Source organism: Panthera leo, chromosome B4 (assembly GCF_018350215.1).
Source record: "Panthera leo isolate Ple1 chromosome B4, P.leo_Ple1_pat1.1, whole genome shotgun sequence".
Taxonomy (NCBI): Eukaryota; Metazoa; Chordata; class Mammalia; order Carnivora; family Felidae; genus Panthera; species Panthera leo.
Window position 1 is genome coordinate 126701829 of NC_056685.1, and position 23189 is coordinate 126725017.

Genomic DNA, 23189 nt, shown 5'->3' on the forward strand with positions numbered 1-23189 from the left:
TACAGCAGAAATGCCATCGCATAAAGGATTCTCTGTAGTTCTCCTACCTGTTCCTCCTCTTACTTCTCTGAAGAATAACTTTCAAAGCATCTAATAAAACTCAACATACGTATTTAAGATGATGCACAGCATTTCTTGCAATGACATCAGTTTTGGGAGGTGATCTTGCTTTGAATTAGTTTCAAATGACATGTCACCAAGCAAGGCCTGGTTAGAGGGAGGGAGTCTCCACTCCAACACGGTCTCACCTCTAGAGTCTAGCGCCTGCTGGAAGCCTGTTCCTCGTGTTGAAGTGCCCTCCAGTGCTCACCAGTAACCTGCATCCTTGTCAACAGTGGCTAGGCCAGACTGAAGGCGTCAGTAACCTAGAATTACTGCATTAAGATTCCTAACTGCTTTATTTTCAAACTCTACCATCAAAATATTTGAGTAAAGACATGCCGTGCCATTTCAGAACATCCATTTTTCAGAGGATGTCTACCTTCTCCAGCCTTCCAAACGGCAGCATGTACAAGATACTCTAGTGAGGGTTTTTATTACAAGTTGAAGGATGAGTTTTAGGATACGATATTTTGTAGTGAGTTGCTGAAAGTAACCTGCGAGAAAAATGAGGGAACAGCAACGCTAACCCAAGTGAATCAAGCAAAAATACTACTTGTCCTAGGCTATAAACTACTAAGCACAAAATATAAACAACATATTGTAACTTTATTAGATTTTTCTATTTTACTGGCTGTTTGGACTCAACAAAGAAAGGCCTTAGTAACCTGTAACTTTAACACCTCAGGTGTCACAGTACAGAACACAAAATCTGATTGGGTGGCACAAGACCAGTCAACCTGTCACACGGCACCCACTGACATCGCAGCTGTGGTCATGTCATGTTTTTATAATAATTCAATCACAAACATAAGACATTCGGTATTATGTGAGGGTTCTCTGCTGCTGCTGTGCAAGGCATCACCCAACAACAGTTTACTAGACCAGGCCTAATTAATGACAGATACCAGCAGGTGCCACTGTGCAGGGAAGTCAAAACTCTGCCTCATATTTAGAATGAGAAAAGTAGCAAGTCTATGAAAAACTATGTTCTCTTTTGGGCTCCTATTCCTACACCTCCATACACACTCCCTGCTCAATGTGTCCCATTATCCATTCATCTAATATCCACATAGGACTCCGCGGGTACTTTCCAAGTGAGAGCGGTGTTCAGGGTTTTGCTGGGTTCAGGGGAAGGGGGAAGATGTGTGGATAAATGGACAAACTGACAACAGGAGGAGGGCAAGGAAAACATTTCAAAACTCTTAGTTAATAGGATGCTCTTCACAACACCTCTCAGAATATAAACAGAACTTGGTGTAAACAGGTTCATTCTGATGAATAAAGACTTACAGGACTGAGTCAGGCAGTATCTTGGCCTATCTGCACCCCTCAACAGATTTTCCTAAAACCTGGGGGACAATCAGGGAGGAAGTATATCCACCCTTTCCAAAGGAGGGCAGTGGGACTCCTCCCAGAAGGTAATGTTACAACACTGGCTCCTGAAAGCAGCAGCCGCCCGCCAGCTACTTTGCAACAGGCAGTTATAGCTGCACAATTTGGAACCCGTCAGGTCTCGAGTCTGGCGTCTGAGGAGCATTTCAGTCCACCTCCATTCCATGAGAGGCAGTCGCGTTTGGCAGCTTCGGTCAGTGCTCTATCCTTTGATCACGGCAATTGGTCTCAGTTTAATGGCCTTCTTGCTGATCCCAGCATCATGGCAGGTGTTTACCACGTCGGTCACATTCTTGTAGGACTCAGGAGCCTGCAAGGGAGGAGTTAGACATCATCAAAGTCTATTAAAATGGAATCATTGAAAGCATTAAACTTCATGTGGGATTAAAGAAATGCACATTAAAGTAATACTGAGTATTCTTTTGTCTGTCAAATAAGGATTAAAATGATGAACGAGCTCAGTGTTGGTAAGGGTGATGGTAAGATAAACACTTCCATCCTGTTTTATATTTTTTCTGTAGTTCTCATAATTTCCCCATAGAACATATATTACTTGTATTACTAGGAAAAGCAGTAATTGAATAAAACATATACACCAATACCCGACAGAGAAGACACGCACCAAACAATCCTGTTAGTGGTAATTATCTATAGATGGTAGTTACTGGCCATTTTGATTTTCTTTCTTTATATATTTCTGCAGTTGTCAAAATTTCTGGAACGCACATATACTACCTTCACAATAAGGGAAAGTTCTGTTCAATGCATGTATATTACTGTCAGTGTATGTGCACACATTCATGTGTACACATGTACACACACACTGTTATCTCTGACTTTCCAGCAAAACCACCACCCACCCCTCCCACCTGGTCACTGTCCTGCCACCATGAGAACCAGTTTCCTTACACATACCCTTTCTTCCTGGTCATGTCAGCACAGACGCTCAGGCCTCCCGCTGACTCCCACAGGGCTCTGCACATAGCCCTTTCTAGCTCATGTCCCATTCCCTGCCAACTTCTAACTTCCCCACCACAGCCTCTGGAACTCCCTCCAGAGAGTCATGTGCAGAATCCTTTCCCTCTTCCCCTCTTCTCTGAACATTCCCTTTACCTTCCCATTCTTGCTGAAACACAGATCTCCCCTAGGGATATTACTTCCACCTCCAACTTTCTGAAGTAGTAGCTGTTTTCCCTCCTAAATGGGGTCCTATCATTAGGCTCAGACTTGTTGTTCTTGATTCTTTCCAGACCATTCGTGCTCCTTCCTCCCTAAGTACTCTCAGCTTTGAGTCTCACAGTCATAACATTTTCCTACCCCTTCTTGATGTAGTTCCCTGCTAGACTCTGAATCACTCCCTAGCATTACCTGAAGATTTCTTGATCCTGGTTCAGTGTCCCTCTCTCCTGCTAATAATTCCAAAGGATTTCAGTATCTAGGAAGAGGATCCTTTCAGTATCTTGGCTTCTTAGTTCCCTGAGTTTTGCTCCTTCAAGTTTATTTTTAGAGAGAGAGAGCGAGCGAGCGAGCACGCACAAGCAGGGAAGAGGCAGAGAGAGAGGGGGAGAGAGAATCCTGCACTGTTAGCACGGAACCCAACGTGGGGACTCAATCTCAGGAACCGTGAGATCATGACCTGAGCCGAAATCAAGAGTCAGATGCTTAACCAACTGAGCAACCCAGGCGCTCCGAGTTTTGCTCCCTCAGTGCTTACCTTGGCCATTCACTCCCACCCAGGGCCATACCCCAGAACTTATCATTACCAGTGACCACAACTCCTCCATAATCTCAATTTCAAGCATGTCATGCTGGTGACGACAGCTAGGTTTCCAGCTCACTCCCCTCCTGTGCTTCATCTCCAACAAGACCTATAATCCTTTTGCAACACCCATAACAACCTTGCTTCTTTCCCACTGCACCGTACTTGCAAACCTGGTTAAAGTTAGTTCAACATCTATTTCATGCCTGCACCTGCACGGCTGAATGTAGTTGAAAAACGCCCCATCACTGAATTTAGCTCAAGTAGGCGCCTGCTGCTGTCCTGGCAACCACCCAAAACTTCCCCAGGCTGATTACTATTTCTCTTAAATGGTCATCTCCTACCTTCTCCTGCAGCCTTACTCCTAGTTGCTGGTACTACTTTCTATACACTGAAAACAAGAGAAACAGCCAGAATAGAATCTCCACAAACTCTCACCATATCCTCCCTGACTACCTGCATCCTACCTTCTGTCCTTTCATTAATAATTCATTATCTGAGCTCTTAGCAAAACCAAGCCCAACTACCTGCACATCTGATTCCATCTCCTCTCCTCTACCCAAGGACACTGCTCCAGTAATTCCCCCTGCTTTCCTGTATTATCAATTTCTCTTCTAGAATATTCTCATCAGGGTGCCAGACCCTGTTACTCTTCTGCTCAAAATTCTCCAATGTCTTCCCATCATCTCACTCAGAGTAAGAAGAGCAAAAGTCCTTCTGTAAAGGAAAAGGCAAGGACCCACATGATCTGGTGCCCCCGCCTCTCTGACCTCATCTCCCTCGCGGTGGCCTCCTTGCTATGTCTCGAACACCTAAGCATAACCTCGCCTTAGGGTTTCTGCACATGGCTGTTCTCTGTGCCTGGAAAGCTTGCCCCTAGATCCCCACATATACCCACACGGCCCACCCCCTCACTGCCTTCAGGTCTTCACTCAAGTATCACCCTCTACACCCTACTTAAAACTACACCCACTTCTGATTTTTCCCTATCCCCATCCCATTTGTACTTTATAGCACTTACTGTCATCCAACACACTACATCTTTTACTGTGTGCTGAGTTTCACAAGAAAGGGATTTGTTGGTTTTGTTCTCTGCAGCACCTAGAGCAGCACCTAACTATAGCAGATGTTTAATAAGTGTTTCCCGAGTCAATGAAAAAGTCATACGCAAAACATGCAACTAAGGAAAATACCAACTGTTAATAGAGGTTATCTCTGGCTGGTGGAATTTTACATGGCTTGTTTTCTTCTTTGCATTTTCCAAAATCTCTTAATTAAACAGGTGTTATTCTTAAAATCAGAAAAAATTAATAGTCATTAAAAAATAAGGCTTTGTAATACTCTGTAACTCAACCTACTTTTGGGACTTCATTCTAATTATTAAAACAGCTGGAAAAAAGCTTCATGCATGAAAACACACATTACAACTTAATTTATAATAGCAAAATCTGGAAGTCACTTAAATGTCAAATATGGGCAGAAACTCATGGTACTTAACTGGGAGACTATTTGGCAACCATTAATTAAATTATTTTAATGATTAAGTTATTAATTTGATCATTAAAATAACTTAATTAATGATTTGGCAATCATTAATAACTGTTTTATCCTTACAAGCAATACTACAGTAATGTGCTAAATTTAAAAAAGGACTACAAAATGTTTGTAAACTATGATTATAATTAGTTTTAAAAAAAGCATTTAGGGAAAAAAATGGCAGTCAGCATCCTAAAAAAGGAGGTAACAGTTGTGTTAGGGCACTGAGTTTCTGGATGATTACCTTTCTTTTAAACTTAAAAAAAAAAAAGTTATGGGGCGCCTGGGTGGCTCAGTCAGTTGAGCGTCTGACTTCAGCTCAGGTCATGATGTTGCAGTTTGTGAGTTCGAGCCCCATGTTGGGCTCTGTGCTGACAGCTCAGAGCCTGGAGCCTGCTTCAGATTCTGTGTCTCCCCCTTTCTCTGCCCCTCCCATGTTCATGCTCTGTCTCTCAATAATAAAAAAAAGTTGGGGCGCCTGGGTGGCTCAGTTGGTTGAGCGTCTGGCCTTGGCTCCTATCATGATCTCACAGTCTGTGAGTTCAAGCCCCGCGTCGGGCTCTGTGCTGACAGCTCAGGGCCTGGAGCCTGCTTCGGATTCTGTGTCTCCCTCTCTCTCTGCCCCTCCCCTGCTCATTCTTTGTCTCTCTCTGTCTCAAAAATAAATAAGAACATTAAAAAAATAAAAAATAAATAAAGTTAAAAAATGTAAATGTTTAAAAAAAAGTTATGTTGTTTCTATTTCCAATATGTACATATCTGTACATAACATACATATAATTTAAACAAAATCTTGGCTCCCTTTTGAATCCAAACTATTTCCCTAAACATCTTACCCTTCCCTTTTCAAATGTGCTTTCAAATTTATTTTATTTATGTATTGTATGTATTTAGAGAGTGTGCACAAACATGGGAAGGGGGGGAGGGAGGGGGGGAGGGAGGGGGGGAGGGAGGGAGGGAGGGGGGGAGAGAGACGGAGAGGGAGAGGGAGAGGGAGAGGGAGAGAGGGAGGGGGAGGGAGAGGGAGAGAGAGAGAGAGAGAGAAAGAGAGAGAGAGAACGAACATTTTAAACAGGCGCCACGCCCAGCGCGGAGCCCAATGTGGGGCCTGATCTCATGACTGTGAGATCATGACCTGAGCCAAAATCAAGAGTTGGATGCTTAACCGACTGAGCCACCCAGGTGCCCAGCTTTCAAATTTAAGTATACAGCTGTGCAAAAGAAAAGTTAAAATGAGTCAGCTCAAACAATTTTTAAAGTTTAATATGTAGAAAGGTAAGAATCATTCTTATGTATTTGGCTTATAATTAATCTCCACACAAAAGACAAAGATAAACTATAACTGAGGTTATTTAAAAACAAACAAATGTAATACAGCAATACTAAAAATTGTTCTGTGTAGTGGCATAAATCAGAGACAGTTTTATGCTGAATATTTATCAAAATTTCACTTACCTCTTCCATAACCAGTTTGGGCGAGGCAACGCGGATTGCGATTCCCATATCTGCCAGTTTGTCCAAGACATCCTGGAAATCTAAATTACGTCGAGATTTTGCTCGGGATAATGCACGGCCCTGGATTGGGGACAGAATGAACTTCAATTTATAAATTCTGAGCTACAATTTATGTTCAATTCCAGCAATTATTTAAGCCCTTGGGATTATATGCCTTTTCCTTGACTTCTTTTTAAATTAAAAAAAAAAAAATAAATAAATCAATAAACAATCTTTTTCTGTATTCTTAACCTTATTAGGTGTCTTTTGTTACAAGTCTCATCATATCCTTCTGGAAAACAAATTTCCACCTATACAAAACATTCAGTATTTAAAGATTCAGTTTTGTGTTTCTAACTACTATTATTAATTCAATATAAATACATTGATTTTAATATAAACAGTATGTCTATTATCACAAAAACTTTATGCTTTGTGATTTAAAACAGTTTCTCAACATCAGCACTACTGACATTTTAATTAAATGTTTATTTATTTTTGAGAAAGAGACTGAACATGAGCAGGGGGAGGGGCAGAGAGAGAGGGAGGCAGAGAATCCGAAGCAGGCTCCATCCAGGCTCTAAGCTGTCAGCACAGACCCCAAAGCAGGGCTCGAACCATGAGATCATGACCTGAGCTGAAGGTGAATGCTTAACCAACGGAGCCACCGAGGCGCCCCAACACTACTGACATTTTGGACCAGATACTTCTTTGTGTAGAATGTTCAGCAGCATCCTTGGCCTGTACTAGAATGCCAGCAGCAAAGCTACTCTCCCTCACTGTGACAATTAAAAATGTGCTTCCAGGTGTTGCTAATGTATGGTGTGAGATGTGCTGGTTTTGATCACTGGGTTAAAATTAGGAATTGGGAGGCAGCTGGACATGAGAAAGGATCAGAGAAAAAGGAGGATTTAAATATTATTTGTGAAGGTCTGTCCTATAAAAGATACTTTAGTTTCCATTTTCTACTCCATCATGAGGTAAGCATTCTCATGGCTTAGAACAGGGGTTGGCAAACTGGTTTGTGGGCCAAATCTGGTCTACCACCCGTTTTTGTAAATAAAGTTTTATTGGAACACAGCAATTCCCATTTGTTTATGTATTGTCTACGGCTGCTTTTTCATTACAATGGCACAAGGGAATAGTTACTACAGAGACCCCATGGCCCAAAAGTCTAAAATACTTACCACCTGATGCTTTACAAAGTTTACCGACACCTGACTTCCAATGAAAGAGGAGATATGGTAAATAGGTGTGTATGCAGTCTATGCCTGGGCTGTGATTTGCAAATCCCCCAAATCTTGAGTGGACCTATCTAGTAAGGAGCAAATTATGCAAATGACTAGGTCCAGTGAATCACTGAGATAAGCTTTGATGTAAACTTGCATCAGTTAAAGTTATATCCGTTGTGCCGGTCTGACAATTTCTCAGTCTGGATTTTATAGACCTGCAGAGATGAGGAACAGTCCCTGGCGCTACAATGACTTCACTAAAGTAGAGACACTAGGTGACTTTAGTCAGTTCATTAGACAGTGTATTCTATGGGAATAAATTCAGGTAGAAAACAAGACAGACCCAAACTTCAACTTTGTTAATGCTCAAACACATTTACCTATCGAAATGCAAAAAGACGATTAAATGGAAGAGAGCATTTCTACCTAAGTTTCTGTTTTCCTTACCGCTCCGTGACAAGTTGTTCCGAAGGTCTCAGTCATACCCTGTTCAGTGCCAGTAAGAACGTAACTACAGGTGCCCATGGTGCCACCAATGAGCACTGGTTGTCCAGTGAGCTGAGGATACACAAATCAAATATAATTTAGAAAAGCATGAGCTTTTTATGCCTGAGATTTACACTTCCTCTCACATTGTAGGACTGTGGGAAAAACCTGGGCCTCTAAATACATTGTTTTCACAACTGTATTATGAAATTATTTTAACTCTTTGATAATCAAGAGAGAAGTGGAAGGGAGTGAAAATGTGAGGGCCAGGAAGGCAGCAGAAGACACACAATGTAAGAGCAAAGCCAAATCCAAACATTTGGGGAAGTGTTATTAGGAAGAACCATCCCAGGGAATGCACTTGCCCTTTTCAAGCTCTGGTTTTCTCATCTGTACAATGGGAGCAGACTAAGGGCCCTTCTACCTCTATCACAGCCAGATAGCAAGAGAAGAAGAAAAAAAAATTTTTTTCTTTTAATTTTAATCTTGCTTTCCAATCATTCAAAGGCCTTGAAAAGATCACCTTTATGGAGTAAAATAATGTCCATGCAGGACGTTTTATACAGCCCACTGCAAGCAGATGATAGGGGGAGTCACTGCTTCAGAGAAGACTGGAAATCACTGTTCTCATGGATGACAGATTTTCTTTTCACAACTGCTGCCTTTCTCTTTATTATTTTTTTTAAGTTTATTTATTTAGAGGGAGAGAGGGAGAGAGGGAGAGAGGGAGAGGGAGAGAGAGAGAGAGAGAGAGAGAGAGAATCCCAAGCAGGCTCCATACTGTCAGCACAGAGCCTGATGCGGGACTTGATCTCACAAACTGTGAGATTATGACCTGAGCCGAAGTTGGATGCCCAACTGACTGAGCACCCAGGCACCCCAGCCTTTCTGTTTAAATTCACCCATGTTTAGAGCCACCTAAATCATGCCCCCATGGCTTGAAACCACAAATGGCTTAGTACATACTTGGTAATCAACAGCAATAAGGGGATGGTGAGGAGGAAAAGCTCGGGTGGATCCCTTCCTGTGCACCAACAGTGTCCGTTCCTTTCCATCCACCACGTGCTGTTCGACTTTGGCAATATTGTGAGAAACATCATAGATCACGTGTAGGTCCAAGTCATCAGGAGTTGTGTTGAAGACCTTGGCAAAAGCCTAAGGGGAAAAGCTTGAGTTAAAAGCAGCCAGAACCAGCTTTTTAGAACTCACCTAACTGATTTCAGCTCATCTGTTTCTGAAGGGAGTGAGGGGTTTAAGAGCTCAAATACAGCAGTATTATTAATCTTCACATAAAAGACAAAAACCATGTTTTACACCACATCGCAAATTCCACTCTGTAAATTCCAATGCTGGTTGAAAAGCTGCTGGGCTACTCTTGATCCCACCCTCAGAACTTCTTCCTCAGCCTTCTAGTCTTCGTGGATGGCACTTCTATCCTCTCTGCTGCTCAAGGCAAACTCTAGGAACAATTCTGGCGCTCTTCTTCCCTCATTCCCCATGCCTGATACCCTGCTGATTTGGTTCGAGGAGACACCAAGAGCCTGGACATTCCCAATATTTCCAATATTTGTTACACTTTGAAAACCAAATTCTGTAAGCTCTGTTTTAAACTTCACCGTGAATAACAGAAGAGCAACTTCAACTGTACCTGACGGGTTAAGAAGGTCATGGAAGAGCGGTTGACCCAGGCATAGTTCCCAGCAGCTGCCATTCCCTTCAGGTAGTCCTGACCCTCTGGGGAAGCGATCCGAGCACAAGCCAACTGCCGGTCGTTGACTATGATCTTGTCTCTCTTCATGGCTTTTTCCATAGCAACCAGTGCATCTGGACAAGAGAGAAGCAAGTCTGAACCAGCCAGTTTTCCCTTTGTAATTCAGATTGCAGAAAAGCAGGCTATACTCAAGCCCATTCTTTGAAAAGCAAAATGCAACTTTCCCTTTGAAGTGTTTCTAAGTTCATCTTGGTCAAGACATACTTATTAGGCATCTTCTGTCAGAGCTGTGTGACAGAAGCTATGTGGGCTACGAAGACAACACCTTCCCTCCAGGAACTTTTTAAGGGGAATGAGATGTGTACTCAAACAGCAACAATATGATCTTAGTTATTCCTTTCTTGGCATGAGAATGTATGAATAGAAGCAGTAAAGTACACTTTATTACCATCACGGTTTTTAAAAATAATCTTTCAATGACTTAACAGAAAAGAGTTGGAGACAGGTTGCTAGAACTGCAGAAAAACCAAATTCATGACGAAGTGCTCAGAATACTCAGTAGAAAGTTCAGTATTACTAGTCAATGCTCCATATATTTGCTAGATTAAAGATTCTAATGGGTCAGTCTGGCCCAAATTACTAAATTCCCATAGGATGAAACATGCATAGAAGGATGAACTATATAACATGCAACTTAAGGTTAGTAATAATTTCCATGTGTCTACATACCTTTCCACATATTCATAAATCCTTTCACACACACTATCATCAAAGAGACTGTGCTATTCCCCTGCCTCCTCTTTTGTCCGTGTTGTTTTTCGGTCATGAATGTCCTTTGTGCGTGATTGTCCAAACTGCAATAGTATGTGTTCACGCCACTCCCAAAATCTTTTTCCTACAGACTCTAGATCGACTCTTCTATAGCATTTTATCAACTACTATCTTTTCATTTTAATGAACGTGACATCGCTTTCTTGAGATAATTTGAGGGCAGGTCCTTGCCCATTTCCTCAGTGAATCCACCATGATACTTAATCTTGCAGTATAGGTACGTAAGACATATTTGTATATGTCATAAATGTATAAACACCTTACATATACTATTTCATTTAATCTTCAACATGATGTGAAATAGTAAAACCTACACAGTATAGTTTGAGAGCTTTCTCTTAAATCTCTATTTCCATAAACGCATGTTTGAGCACTAAGTCAAAACTCAGGTCCAGAATATACCTGTGGCTACTTGGTGGCCCAAGCCTCTGCTTCCGCTGTGGATCATCACACACACCTGTCCCTTATGGTCGATGCCCATTTTCTTAGCAGCGTACTCATTGAAAATCTCATCCACAACCTGGATTTCTGCATAGTGGTTTCCTGCTCCCAGGGTCCCCAACTGCAAAAGTAAGAATGATAAAAATAGCTTCAATTCTGCTTTAAAAAAAAAATCCATTTAAAAAGCAAATAGGTAAAAACAACCAGTAACAAAAAATAATCACAATGTTTTATATAACAAAGACATTTCTGAGCCTTAGAAATGCTTCATGCATTTAAAGCAATACACAGTAAAAAATATGGTACAGTAGTTCATGAAGTTTAGTGTATCATTATCTGCTTGAGGTATGCACATATAAAAAGCTTCATAAACCAAAACTCAGACCATTAAAGGGCTCATAGGACACTTTAAACATCGTGGAGAGAAAGGTCAAATTTTGAGATGAACTCTGGTGAATGTGGACTCCTACACAAGGTCCAAATTCAAATGTTTTTTTTTCTTTCCTTTTTTTTTTTATTTAAAAAAAAATTTTTTTTAATGTTTATTTTTGAGACAGAGCATGAATGGGGGAGGGGCAGAGAGAGAGGGAGACACAGAATTGGAAGCAGGCTCCAGGCTCTGAGCCATCAGCCCAGAGCCCGACGCAGGGCTTGAACTCACGAACCGTGAGATCGTGACCTGAGCTGAAGTCAGACGCTCAACCGACTGAGCCACCCAGGCGCCCCTCAAATGTTTTTTTGAAACATCAATGAGTTCACTAACACCTACCATTATCCACCACTGAAAGAATATGTTCCATAACTGGAATTAATAAATGTAGGGACCATGGAATAGAAGTGCTGAAAGAGTCTTTAGAGGGTGTCTAGTTTTAACTATTCCAATTTTCAGATAAGAAAACCGACCCAGAGAAGCAAAAGAGACTTGCCCACAGTCACAGCGAATTAGTGGAAAGCCATCCCAATTAGCTGTAGATTTCAAACATGTGGTATATTACGGTCTCATGAACACCATAAATTGACAACGTATGTCTTCTCACTTTAGGCTCCAGAAAATTCAGCCAAATCTGCAGATTGTCAAAGTATGTTCATACGCAATTTGGGAATATATTTTAAGCCTTATAATCATATCCCACTTTTCTCACATTCATTTCTAATTCAGCACACTTTGTTTTATTTTATGAACATCTGCGAGATCCTAATACCTTTCCAAAAGAGTAACAACAAAACATAAACAAGTTTGTGTTCTTTTTGATATACTGTAAAAAAAAAAAAAACCTGGGGATTATATTTGCCACATAGAAGACAACTTTTGCCCTCAACAAAAATATATGGTAAAAATGAGCATGTTGTTCTTCCGAAGTGTTACCTGAGGAAGGCCTCTTTTCTTAGCCCTTGCGGAGACCTTATTGGGATCAGCCTGCAACATCCTTCCGTACTCCTCACAGTGCTCCTTGTCTTCAGCCCAGGCGTAGCCTTCCCTCAGGGACCAGTCCACACCCATCTCCAAGGCCTCCTCCAAGTCTCTGAGCGAGTAATAAGGTCTGGTCATTTCACAGCCAAGGCAGAGCAAAAGCTACGATGACCACATCTCAACAGGGTAGAGGGAAGCAGTCCCATTTACTATCTGTCACCTGCGTACCAGACACTGTGCTGGATGCAAAGTTTATGCTCTCAGCAATTCCAGTATTTTGAGGAAAGCACTTACATGAATAATTGCAACATAAAATGGTAAGTGTCGGGGCGCCTGGGTGGCTCAGTTGGTTGAGCATCCCACTTTGGCTCAGGTCATGATCTCACGGTTTGTGAGTTCGAGCCCTGCATCGGGCTCTGTGCTGACAGCTCAGAGCCTGGAGCCTGCTTCTACTTCTGTGTCTCCCTCTCTCTCTGCCCCTAACCCACCTGCATTCTGTCTCTCTCTCAAAAATAAATAAACATTAAAAAAAAAAAAATAGTAAGTGCCATACAAGAGATATTATAGTTTTATTATTTTTAAGAATTTTTAAGTTGTTTTTTGTTTGCTTGTTTTGTTTTTGTTTAGAGAGTGAGAGTGTGTGCCAGCAGGATAGAGAGCTTGGGATTCTCTCTCTCCCTTTCTCTCTCAAGATAAATACACTCTAAAAAAATTATTTATTTAAGAACGCTCACCCAACATGGGGCTCAAACTCATGACCCTGACTAAGCCAGCCAGGCACCCTTACTATGATCTCTTTATTTTTTTTTGATGTTTTTATTTATTTTTGAGACAGAGAGAGACAGAGCATGAATGGGGGAGGGGCAGAGAGAGAGGGAGACACAGAATTGGAAGCAGGCTCCAGGCTCTGAGCCATTAGCCCAGAGCCTGACGCGGGGCTCGAACTCACGAACCGTGAGATCGTGACCTGAGCTGAAGCCGGACGCTCAACCGACTGAGCCACCCAGGCGCCCCTACTATGATCTCTTTAAACCTCAGTTTCCTTTCGTGTAAACTGGGAATAATACCAGGTTTACTATCTAGATGAAACGACAGGATATACATACGCCATAGCACAGCGCCTTCCATGTGGGAAGTGCTCAATAACTGTCAGTTGGTATTATTCTATTATAAATTCTGTATGTCAAAAGCTGTTCTAATGAACATCTGTTGACTAATGTCTCTAATATATAGGCAGGACCTCACGCTTAAAAGAATAATGCATTACCACTTCCTAAAAAGTGACTGAATAATCCCCATCTCCTCAGCGTCCTACATTAGATATGAATTCGAGGGTCATTGTGGTTATTTTCTTTCTCACTCTATTTATTGGAAAGTTGTCTTCTTACTTGGCATTCATGGGGATGACACCTTTTGATCCCACCCCAACAGGAATGTGGTCAAACATAGCCTGGGCAAGCTGCTCCTTCACTGGCTGGACATCGCTTTCATCTAAATTGGTTCTGAGCAAGCGGACACCGCAGTTGATGTCAAATCCGACACCACCTATAAAATAGAGAAAAGTTAGTCAAAGATCAGCAAAACCAGGTAGTTGAACAATGTTACCTGTGGTTTCTCACCATTAATACAGGGTGTGAAAGATAGCTATTCTTTCAAAGGTGAACTTAAAACATTTTTTTTTTAGTCTTTATTTTTGAGAGAGACAGAGTGCGAACAGAGGAGGACCAGAGAGAGAGGGAGACACAGAATCCAAAGCAGGATCCAGGCTCTGAGCGGTCAGCACAGAGCCCGACGCGGGGCTCAAACTCACGAACGCGAGATCATGACCTGAGCTGAAGTCAGACACTTAACTCACTGAGCCACCCAGGCGCCCCAAGGTTAACTATTTTTTTAAGGAACCCACAAAGTAGGTAAAGTCTGATGGCATCAAAATGTTTAAAATGATGTACATACTACAGGTACTTGGTGGGCCAGGAAAGTGGTAATGAGCAATGAGTTGTCATCTAGAGATTAAAATGGGAATTATGTGCTTCTCTTTTTCTGTGTATCATTCTTGTTGGGGGTTTATGAATTCTATTAGCTTTTTCAAAGGGCCAATATTTGGCTTTGTTCATCCTTTCTACTATATATCATTTCATTAATTTTGTTAATTATTGCCATCTTTCTACCTTTTTTGGGTTTGTTGTTCTTTAGCTTTTTGAGATGAATGCTTAGATTACTGACATTTCAGCCTTTCTTTTCTAATTTGTACATTTAGGACCATGTGTTTCTATCTACATTTGGCATTAATAATAACCCAGTTTTTAGACAGTATTTTTTATTAACATCAGTTACAATTATTTTGTAGTTCCCATTACGATCTTTTTTTGATCACATGGGTTATTTATATTTTATTATTTATTTTTAGAAGTTTATTTATTTTGAGAGAGAGTGGAGGAGGAGCAGAGAGAGAGGGAGAGAACCCTAGGCAGGCTCTGTGCTGTCAGCACGGAGCCTGACGTAGGGCTCGAACTCACGAACTGTGAGATCATGACCTGAGCCAATACCAAGAGTTGGGCGCTTAACTGACTGAGCCGCCCAAGGTCCCCTATTTATTTATATTTTAGAGAGAGAGAGAGAGAGAGAGAGAGAGACAGACAGACAGACAGACAGACAGACAATGCATGCCCATGAGGGGTGGGCAAAGGAGAGAATCTTAAACAGGTTCCACACTCAGCTCAGAGCCTGACACCGGGCTTGATCCCACAACTCTGGGATCACGACCTGAGCCAAAATCAAGAGTCACACACTCAACCAACTGAGCCAGCCAGGCGCCCCTGACCTGTGGGTTATTTAAACACACATGCTTACTTCGTAAATATATGAGATTTCCCCCTAGTTTTTGTTGTTGTTAATGACTTCTAACTTAATTCCACTGTAATAAGTAATACCTTTGGTACCAGGAGTACTTAAGCGTGGTCCAGGAAAGCTTTAAGGCCTGTAAGAGTAACTATAATAATGCTGGGGCAGCTAGGCGGCTCAGTTGGTTAAGCATCCAATTCATGATCTCAGCTCAGGTCTTGATCTCGCGTTCATGAGTTCAAGCCCCATACTGGGCTCCATGCTGGGCATAAAGCCTACCTACTTAAAAAAAATTAATGCTATGGGGCCCCTGGGTGGCTTGGTCAGTTAAGCGTCCGACTCTTGATTTAGGCTCAGGTCATGATTTCATGGTTCGTGAGTTTGAGCCTTTCATCAGGCTCCATGCTGACAGTGCGGAGCCTGCTTGGGATCCTCTCTCCCTCTCTCTCTGCCCCTCCCCCACTCATGCTGTCTCTCTCAAAATAAATAAGCTTAAAAAAATAATGCTAACATATTATTTACATTTTAAACTTTTCTCTTCTGTGCAGTTTTCCAAAGGCTACGTGAAAGATGATGGATAATGAAACACGTACTTGTGTGTTACTGTTTTACACATTTCTCAGTTTTAATTTCTGGTAAGGTAAATACCGATAAAAGCCTTTGAGAACAGCCCTCAATCATTTTTCAGAGGATAAAGGGGTCGAGTCCAAAAAGTTTGAGAACTGTTGTTAATTTCAATGCTTTAAAATTTGAGACCCGATTTACGGCTCAGCAGTGTGGCCAATTTTGTGAACATTCTGTGTGCACTTGGAAAAATGTGTATTCCACAGTTCTTGGATGCACTGTGACATGTGTGCACACACACCACACGTACCTATTAGAGGTCAAGGCGTCAAGTTTGCTAACTGGATTGTTCAAATCTATATCCTTACTGACTGAAATCTGCCATTACCTCAGGAGAAAAAGAGAGCTAAATGCAGCGCTCACATATTTGCACTTTTTCTCTGGTCTTTGCCTCACAAATTCTTATTGTTTCAAAAGCTTTCCTACGCTTCCAATCAGATGTGTTTTTCTCTCTTATTTTGTTTTAAAAATTTTATTCAGCCTTTCTTGTTATTCTTGGCAGAGGATTGCTCGGAAACAAGCTTATCCACCATCGCAAAAGGCAGAACTCTTCAGATATAATTTAAACTTTCATTTCTTTTTCAGACTCTGAAAGCAAAGACATTATCTGGTGTGAAATATTTTCAGTGAAAGCACCCCACACCAGAAAAGATATATACAACAAGACATCAATCATAATGATGATGATGAGGGCAAACACGTCCCAAACACTTCCTACGTACTTGGTACTGTGCTAAGTATCTTACACAGCTTAACTCATTCAATCCTCACGGTGATGCTACGTGGAAGTAACACTGGCTCCAATTTTCCCAAAAGTTAACTGGGACACAAAGAAGACACATAATTTGCCAGTGAAGTGTTTCAGTTCGTTCTGTAGCCAATGTCTAAAAAGTGCCTGGCGCAGAGGAGCCCAAATAATTTTCAATAAATGTATGCTTTACTTGATGTTTTAATAGCTTCTGAGTGCTCACAATTAATTCCCTCAGTAAATGAGAAAACAAGAAAGGATAGAACATGATGAGACTGAGAGATGTCCATACTGTTCCAGAAGGGCTATGCTTCACACCTGATGGCAGACGTGCACAGTGTGACCTTACCTGGGGATACCACTGCTTCGGGGTCATTCATATCGAAGGCTGCCATGTTCCCAATAGCAAACCCATAACCTGAGTGGACATCAGGAAGCCCGATAGATCGCTGAAAGAGAATTAGAAAATGAAATCCAGCTTTCCCAACCTGGCTCTCTGGTTGCCTGACAAGTCATATTAATTCTCAAATAGGTTATAGGCCAAAGTCTTCCCAAATCAAGATTCTGTTTTCAGGATATCTTCTCTATTGGTGGAAAGAAGTGTAAAGTCTCCTAATCATAAAGCTAGCTATAGCAAGAAAAACTCTTTTTAATAAACTCTGACCGGGGCGCCTGGGTGGCTCAGTCGGTTAAGCTTCCGACTTTGGCTCAGGTCACGATCTCGCAGTCTGTGGGTTCGAGCCCCGCGTCAGGCTCGGGGCTGATGGCTCGGAGCCTGGAGCCTGCTTCCGGTTCTATGTCTCCCTCTCTCTCTGCCCCTCCCCCGTTCATGCTCTCTCTCTGTCTCAAAAATAAATAAACGTTAAAAAAATAAAAAAATAAAAAAAAATAAACTCTGACCATTAACTGAGGTAACAGAAAACAGAAAAGCCCCAACGTAACATGATATAGGATGGCCACATACTAACTTTAAGGTAGTATTATGTTGTTTGTTTTTTTTTTTAAGTTTATTTTGAATGAGTGCGCAGGAGGGGCGGGGTAGGGGTGGAAAGAGAATCCCAAGCAGGCTCTGCACCATCAGCACAGAGCCTGATGTAGGGCTTGAACTCATGAAGCGTGAGATCATGACCTGAACTGAAATCAAGAGTTGGACACTCAACCGACTGAGCCACCCAGGTGCCCCTAAGGTGAGTATTACATTTTAAAGATAATCTTTAGACACAGACAAATTGTGGTCATGTCAGGCTAAATGAAGGGAAATAATCTGATTTATACAGATCCTTAGTGCTTAAGCAATCACAGGAAAATATAATCCATTTGATGGTAGGAATACTGTATACTGTCTATATCTGGGGCCTGGAAACAGCCTTGATCCAGGAAGAATGCAGGTCAAACATGGTCAGGACATATGGAGACACCTACACACTTAAAAAACACACAAGCCAAGTGCCAGCACAGAAAATGGTATAAAGACCTCAAAAAAAGTCTGTTGTAAGGACTTAATATCTTCTTCTGATGGCGGAACCTGAATGTCAGACTATGGAGGGGGCCCCACGTGGAGCTCCACCGGGCCTCCCTGTTACCGCCACCACCCTCCTTTTCCAGTCATGTCTACAACAGCTACATTGTCCTTTTTTCTGCTCCACAGTCCTAACCCTTAAACTTCTGTCCATTCTTTCTCCAGTCATCCTCTCGAATGGGGCCAGAGTGAAACTTTCAATGTTGGTACACTGATCCAGGAATAATGATGGACTGTGACAAAGAAACAAGAAAACAACACTACTTCAAAGGTTTTTGAATGCTTACAGATTCTAGCAAAAGGGAACCGAAACTGAGATGTTACCCAGACTCAATGACTTAAGTCCCATGGTTATTTCTACGTGTTTGAAAGTCACTGTCTAAATGACACCACTATCAGTTATATGTGGCCAGTCGCCCACTCAGCAAGTTTTTAGACGAAGAGAAATATAAATGATTAAAACTCTGAACATGGACTCACATGAACAATCCCAGGCAGGGCTGCCACATTGCCAATTTGTTTCATGGCTGGCAGGAAGCCACCAACACCTGAAGACAAAAATTCAGTATTAGAAAAGGAGACACGGTTGATTTTTAGCATTCAGGATATTCATATGTTTCTAGCTTGCATGAAATGAAGGGTAGTGGTTAGGACTACCAGAACAACAAAACACGAAAGGATGTTTGAGATGAAGGGGGAAGGCAGCACACACAAAGGAAGGTAGTGAGGTCAATCACAGGGATTAGAAACATGGCGTCAGTGTTCTGTGCATACCACGAGAAGGGTACTTGCAAACACTGTACTGGGAAATGTAAAACAACTATTAAATTTTATGTTGCCCATGTAAAAAAAATGTATTCTTTCAACAGTTTATATTATTTACCAAAAAAAAAAAAAAAAATCAACACTGGATTTACTGTAAGAGACAAAGAAGGGCAATGTGGACAAGCTGGGAAAACACTGGATTAAGAGGCAGGGGATAGGGGGCCCTAGGCCCAGCTCTGTCACTTGGTTGCTGTGTCACTGTAGGCAAGTCAGGATGTCCTGGTGGGGAGAGGAGTGGGATTTGGTTTGTCGAGCTGAAAATAAAAGGGTTAAAACTAGGTTCCATTTTTATATCATCACCATTAAAGCGTTATATTAGAGCTTTATACATTTATCTGTAAACATTACTGCAGTTCTGCAAGATAAATGTAATAAAATTCTCTTTTATAGATGAGATTAGCTGAAGTTCAGTGAGGCTACTCAGTGTACTGGTTAAGAATATGGACTTTGGAATGAGATACTCTTGGCTTTGAGTTCTGGCTCTGTTACCAAGAAGCTCTGCAATCCTGGACAAATCGAAACTACTTAATGTCACTGAGCCTTGACTTACACATGTGTAAAATGGAGATAACATCTTCCTCTTAAAGTGACTCGAAGAATTACATGAGGTCATCTATGTACACTGCCTGGCACACAGTAAGTGCACAATAAATGGTAGCTTTTATTGCCCAAGGTTAGCTGCGAAACCAACCAGGTCCACCCAGCTCCAAATAGTTTCTAGAAAGCCAGGTGGCTAACAATGTGATCACAAATAAGTAACAGGTTTTGGTCTCATTTAAGTCTTGATCATCAGCTACAATACTTTTGTATTTTAAATTATCACTGAGTTACTATTTTCAGACCACAGAGAAGACACTATTTATGTGGCCACACGTAAAATTCTAATGTACTTACCACCACCTCGACAGGCATTTCTTAATTCCTCAAACATTAATTTTTCCAGAGCATCATTCACATAGAAAACTCCTTCAACCTGGTACCAAAGAAAAGGAAAAACTATGTCTGAGCACATGCCCAGTGTCTAGGCAATGGATAGAATATAAATACTGTATATAATACTTACTTGGCTTTATTCTTTATAAAACACTTTCTCATTACCTTAAGCAAGCAGAAAACTTCCAAAGACTACAAGATGTTCCTATCTTTAAATATTTTTTAATGTTGCAATGTTCACAAATTATTTTGTTTTTCTCCTACTCTCGAAGCCATATTTTAGAATTCAACAGGTAGGAGCGCCTGGGTGCCTGAGTTGGTTGAATTCCTCTCAGGTCATGATTTCATAGTCCGTGAGGGGCACAGGGTATGTGAGTTTGAGCCCTGCATCGGGCTCTCTGCTGTCAGCACAGAGCACGTTTCAGTTCCTCCCTCTCTCGCTGCCCCTCTCCTGCTCGCTCTCTCTCAAAAATAAATGTTAAAAAAAAATTCAACAGGTAAAATATTTTTTGCATGTGTGATAAAGCACAGTCTTCCAACTATGCTCTAAGGTCAAAAGTCCTACTGCTCTTGTGCTTCTAAAAATCAGTGGGTCTTGATAAATAGATGAATAAAAAAAAAAAAAAACCAAAAGATTCTAAACATAAAAATGCAGTCATCTGACCTTAGTGTACTTTGCTCGTGCTTAAGACAATAGCACATTACACTTTATTGTGTCCTATGCTGATCTACAGATCTATACTTAGGTAAACAGCAAAAATTTAACATGTAGCTATGCAGCTGTGTGTTTAGTTCTATAATCTATATAGTTAGTTTTCATAGGATAAAAAAGCTTGATAATAGAACATAAAAAGGCAATGGGGGACATAATTATGTAACACCAAAGGCCAGAACATTTTTATCAAAGATCAAATATTATGAAGGAGCTGCCCACTAATGGATAATGGATAAAGACTTAACACTTAATCATCTGGACAAATCTCTTTCTTTTATAAGAGGATTTCTCCATGAATAACAATACTAGTTGAAGGAAAATGTCTCCAGTACAATTTTCTAAGTGCCACATTTTTATAACATATATCTTAATGGCTATTTATTTTTGAGAGACAGAGTGTGTGTGTGCATGTGCATAAGCTGGATAGGGTCAGAGAGATCCCAATCCTCTGCTGTCAGCGCAGAGCCCGATGTAGGGCTCGAACTCATGAACTGTGAGCTCATGACCTGTGATGAAATTAAGAGTCGGACTCTTAACTGACTGAACCACCCAGGTGCCCCATAAGGGCCACATTTATTAATTTACCAAACATTTACCGAGGACTTATGTTTCAGGCACTGTACTGGGCCACTAGGGGAGAAACAAAGAATATGAAAGATCCCATTTTTGAGGAATTTCCAGTCCAGGATGCAGCCCAGACTAGAAAATTAAGAGTACCACGAGGCAACTGCCATGACAGGCGTGTCCCATGGGAGAAACTGATGCAGAGGTGGTTCAGCAGCCTAGGGAGCCCGCGGAGGTTTCATGGGTGTTCACTGTTTGAACTAGCGTTCAAAGAACAGGGACATGACCTGAGCTTAGGAGACACTTAGGAGACAAAGGAGGCACAGAGATGACAAAGGTGGGAGGGGGGTGTTTTAGGGAAGAGGAATTTTTAGTGCAGCCCCGGGGTCTTAAGGGAGGAATGGAGATTAAGTAGGATGGGGCAATCTCTGTGAAGTCACTAATCTCAATGAGAATGGGAATACAATTCAGGGTTAGCAGAATCTGTATCTTTTTAGGAGCAGTATATGGAGATTTCAACTCACTTAGGCGAGAAGTGGTGGTGAAGTGTTTGTTGTACAAATAGTTAAACCACACGTGCCTAGCAAAATGAGACTTGCTCCTGGGCAGAATCAGCAGCCGCGTGTGTATCCCAAGTCAAGCCAGAACCACTACCAGACACGGACAGTGTGTTACCATGATCTTGCCATGGTTAGTTCCTATTCCTTCTTTCAGGGAACCAGATTCCATCAACAGGAACTGGCTAAATGGAAAACAGCCAAAAAGAATCTTAGGACCGGAGCTTTTTCTCTCCTCTCCGCGTCTAGCTAGGTGCTTTGCTCAATGGAGGACACTCAGGAAGTTTTGATGTTGAGTAAAAGAGTGAAATGGCTATCAGGAACTTTTACCAAATCACAAACCTTCAATACACTTACAAGGCACCTTAAGGGATTTCAGAAGCTATTTAATAACATATGCACCAAAAGCTTACAAATGCCTTTTTTCCTTCACTTTAATGGAAGATAATAGACACAAATGGCAATGAAGCCCGAGAAATACAGTTGAGCCCGGGCTTTCACACTCCCTGGGACTGGGTCCCCAAGTCTCCGTCGGGAATACATCACTCCGCCAGAGGAAAGCGGAGTAAGATGGGTATCGAGTCCTGGCTGGGCTTCTTGCTGGGGGGGGGGTGGGGGTGGGGGGCTTCTTGCTGGGGGGGGGGGTGGGGTGGGGGTAGAGGAAGCCGTGTCACCACCCGATCCTTAGCGAGGTGATTATTAAAAACAGGCTACCCTGACCTGTGAACTTAAACTGTTGTGAGACACAAAAAACGTCTCATTAAAAACCCACACAGAACAGTGAAGGCTAGCAACTTGCTTCAGCGTTCTGTAAACGTCACCCAGATGACCAGCATGACTCAGGAAAGGAGTTCGTGTCCCAGCAACTCCACCCCGGACCGGCTGTGCCACCGGGTTAAAAAAAAAAAAAAAAAAAAAAAAAGAACCCACTAACGTCTCTGAAGCTCGGGAGTGTAACATCTTACGGGGCGTTTTTGAGACTTCTGTGTCAAAGCGCTTCGCAAGCGCCGATTTCGTGTTCCTGTACATTTCCCAGACACGCTCCGCTCTGCTGGTCCTCGTGGCCTAGGGACCGTTCCGGCCGGGAGGTGGGGCCGGCCGGAGGGTGGGGGTGGGGGCGGTCGGAACACTGCCGGGGGGCAGGGGCGGCCCGGGCTCTAGCTAGGGGTAGGGAGAGCGACGGGGAGGCCGGGCCGGGTGGGCAAGGAGGCGCCGCGGGCCCCCAGGCGAGAAGGCCCCGCCACCCCACCGGCTCCTGCTTCTCCGCCTCACCTGCATGTTGGGCACGAAGCCCTTCTTGATTCTCCAGCAGTTTTTATTGATCTTTTCCAAGAACTGCAGCTCATCATTATAGCTGCGACTCATGGCGGCGGCAACGGTGGCGAAAACTCCCGGCTCCGCTTTGAAGAGCTACTGCCGCGCTGTCCCGCAGCCTGAAGTACCACCTTCGCGCAGTCAACGCGCAGGC

The 23189-nt window shown here is 42.3% G+C and overlaps 1 protein-coding gene across 1 annotated transcript; it reads right to left on the reverse strand.

Annotated features, from left to right (window-relative positions):
• Positions 1–689: 689 nt before the first annotated feature.
• Positions 690–23189, reverse strand: RTCB (RNA 2',3'-cyclic phosphate and 5'-OH ligase). Its single transcript, XM_042947627.1, has 12 exons — positions 22994–23189; positions 19847–19925; positions 18608–18675; positions 16958–17057; positions 13784–13940; positions 12351–12507; positions 10946–11105; positions 9650–9825; positions 8968–9156; positions 7963–8073; positions 6245–6364; positions 690–1804 (listed from the first exon to the last, which is right to left on the reverse strand). Exons 1-12 carry the CDS (start codon positions 23084–23086, stop codon positions 1697–1699), a joined length of 1518 nt encoding a protein of 505 aa, XP_042803561.1. The 5' UTR covers positions 23087–23189; the 3' UTR covers positions 690–1696.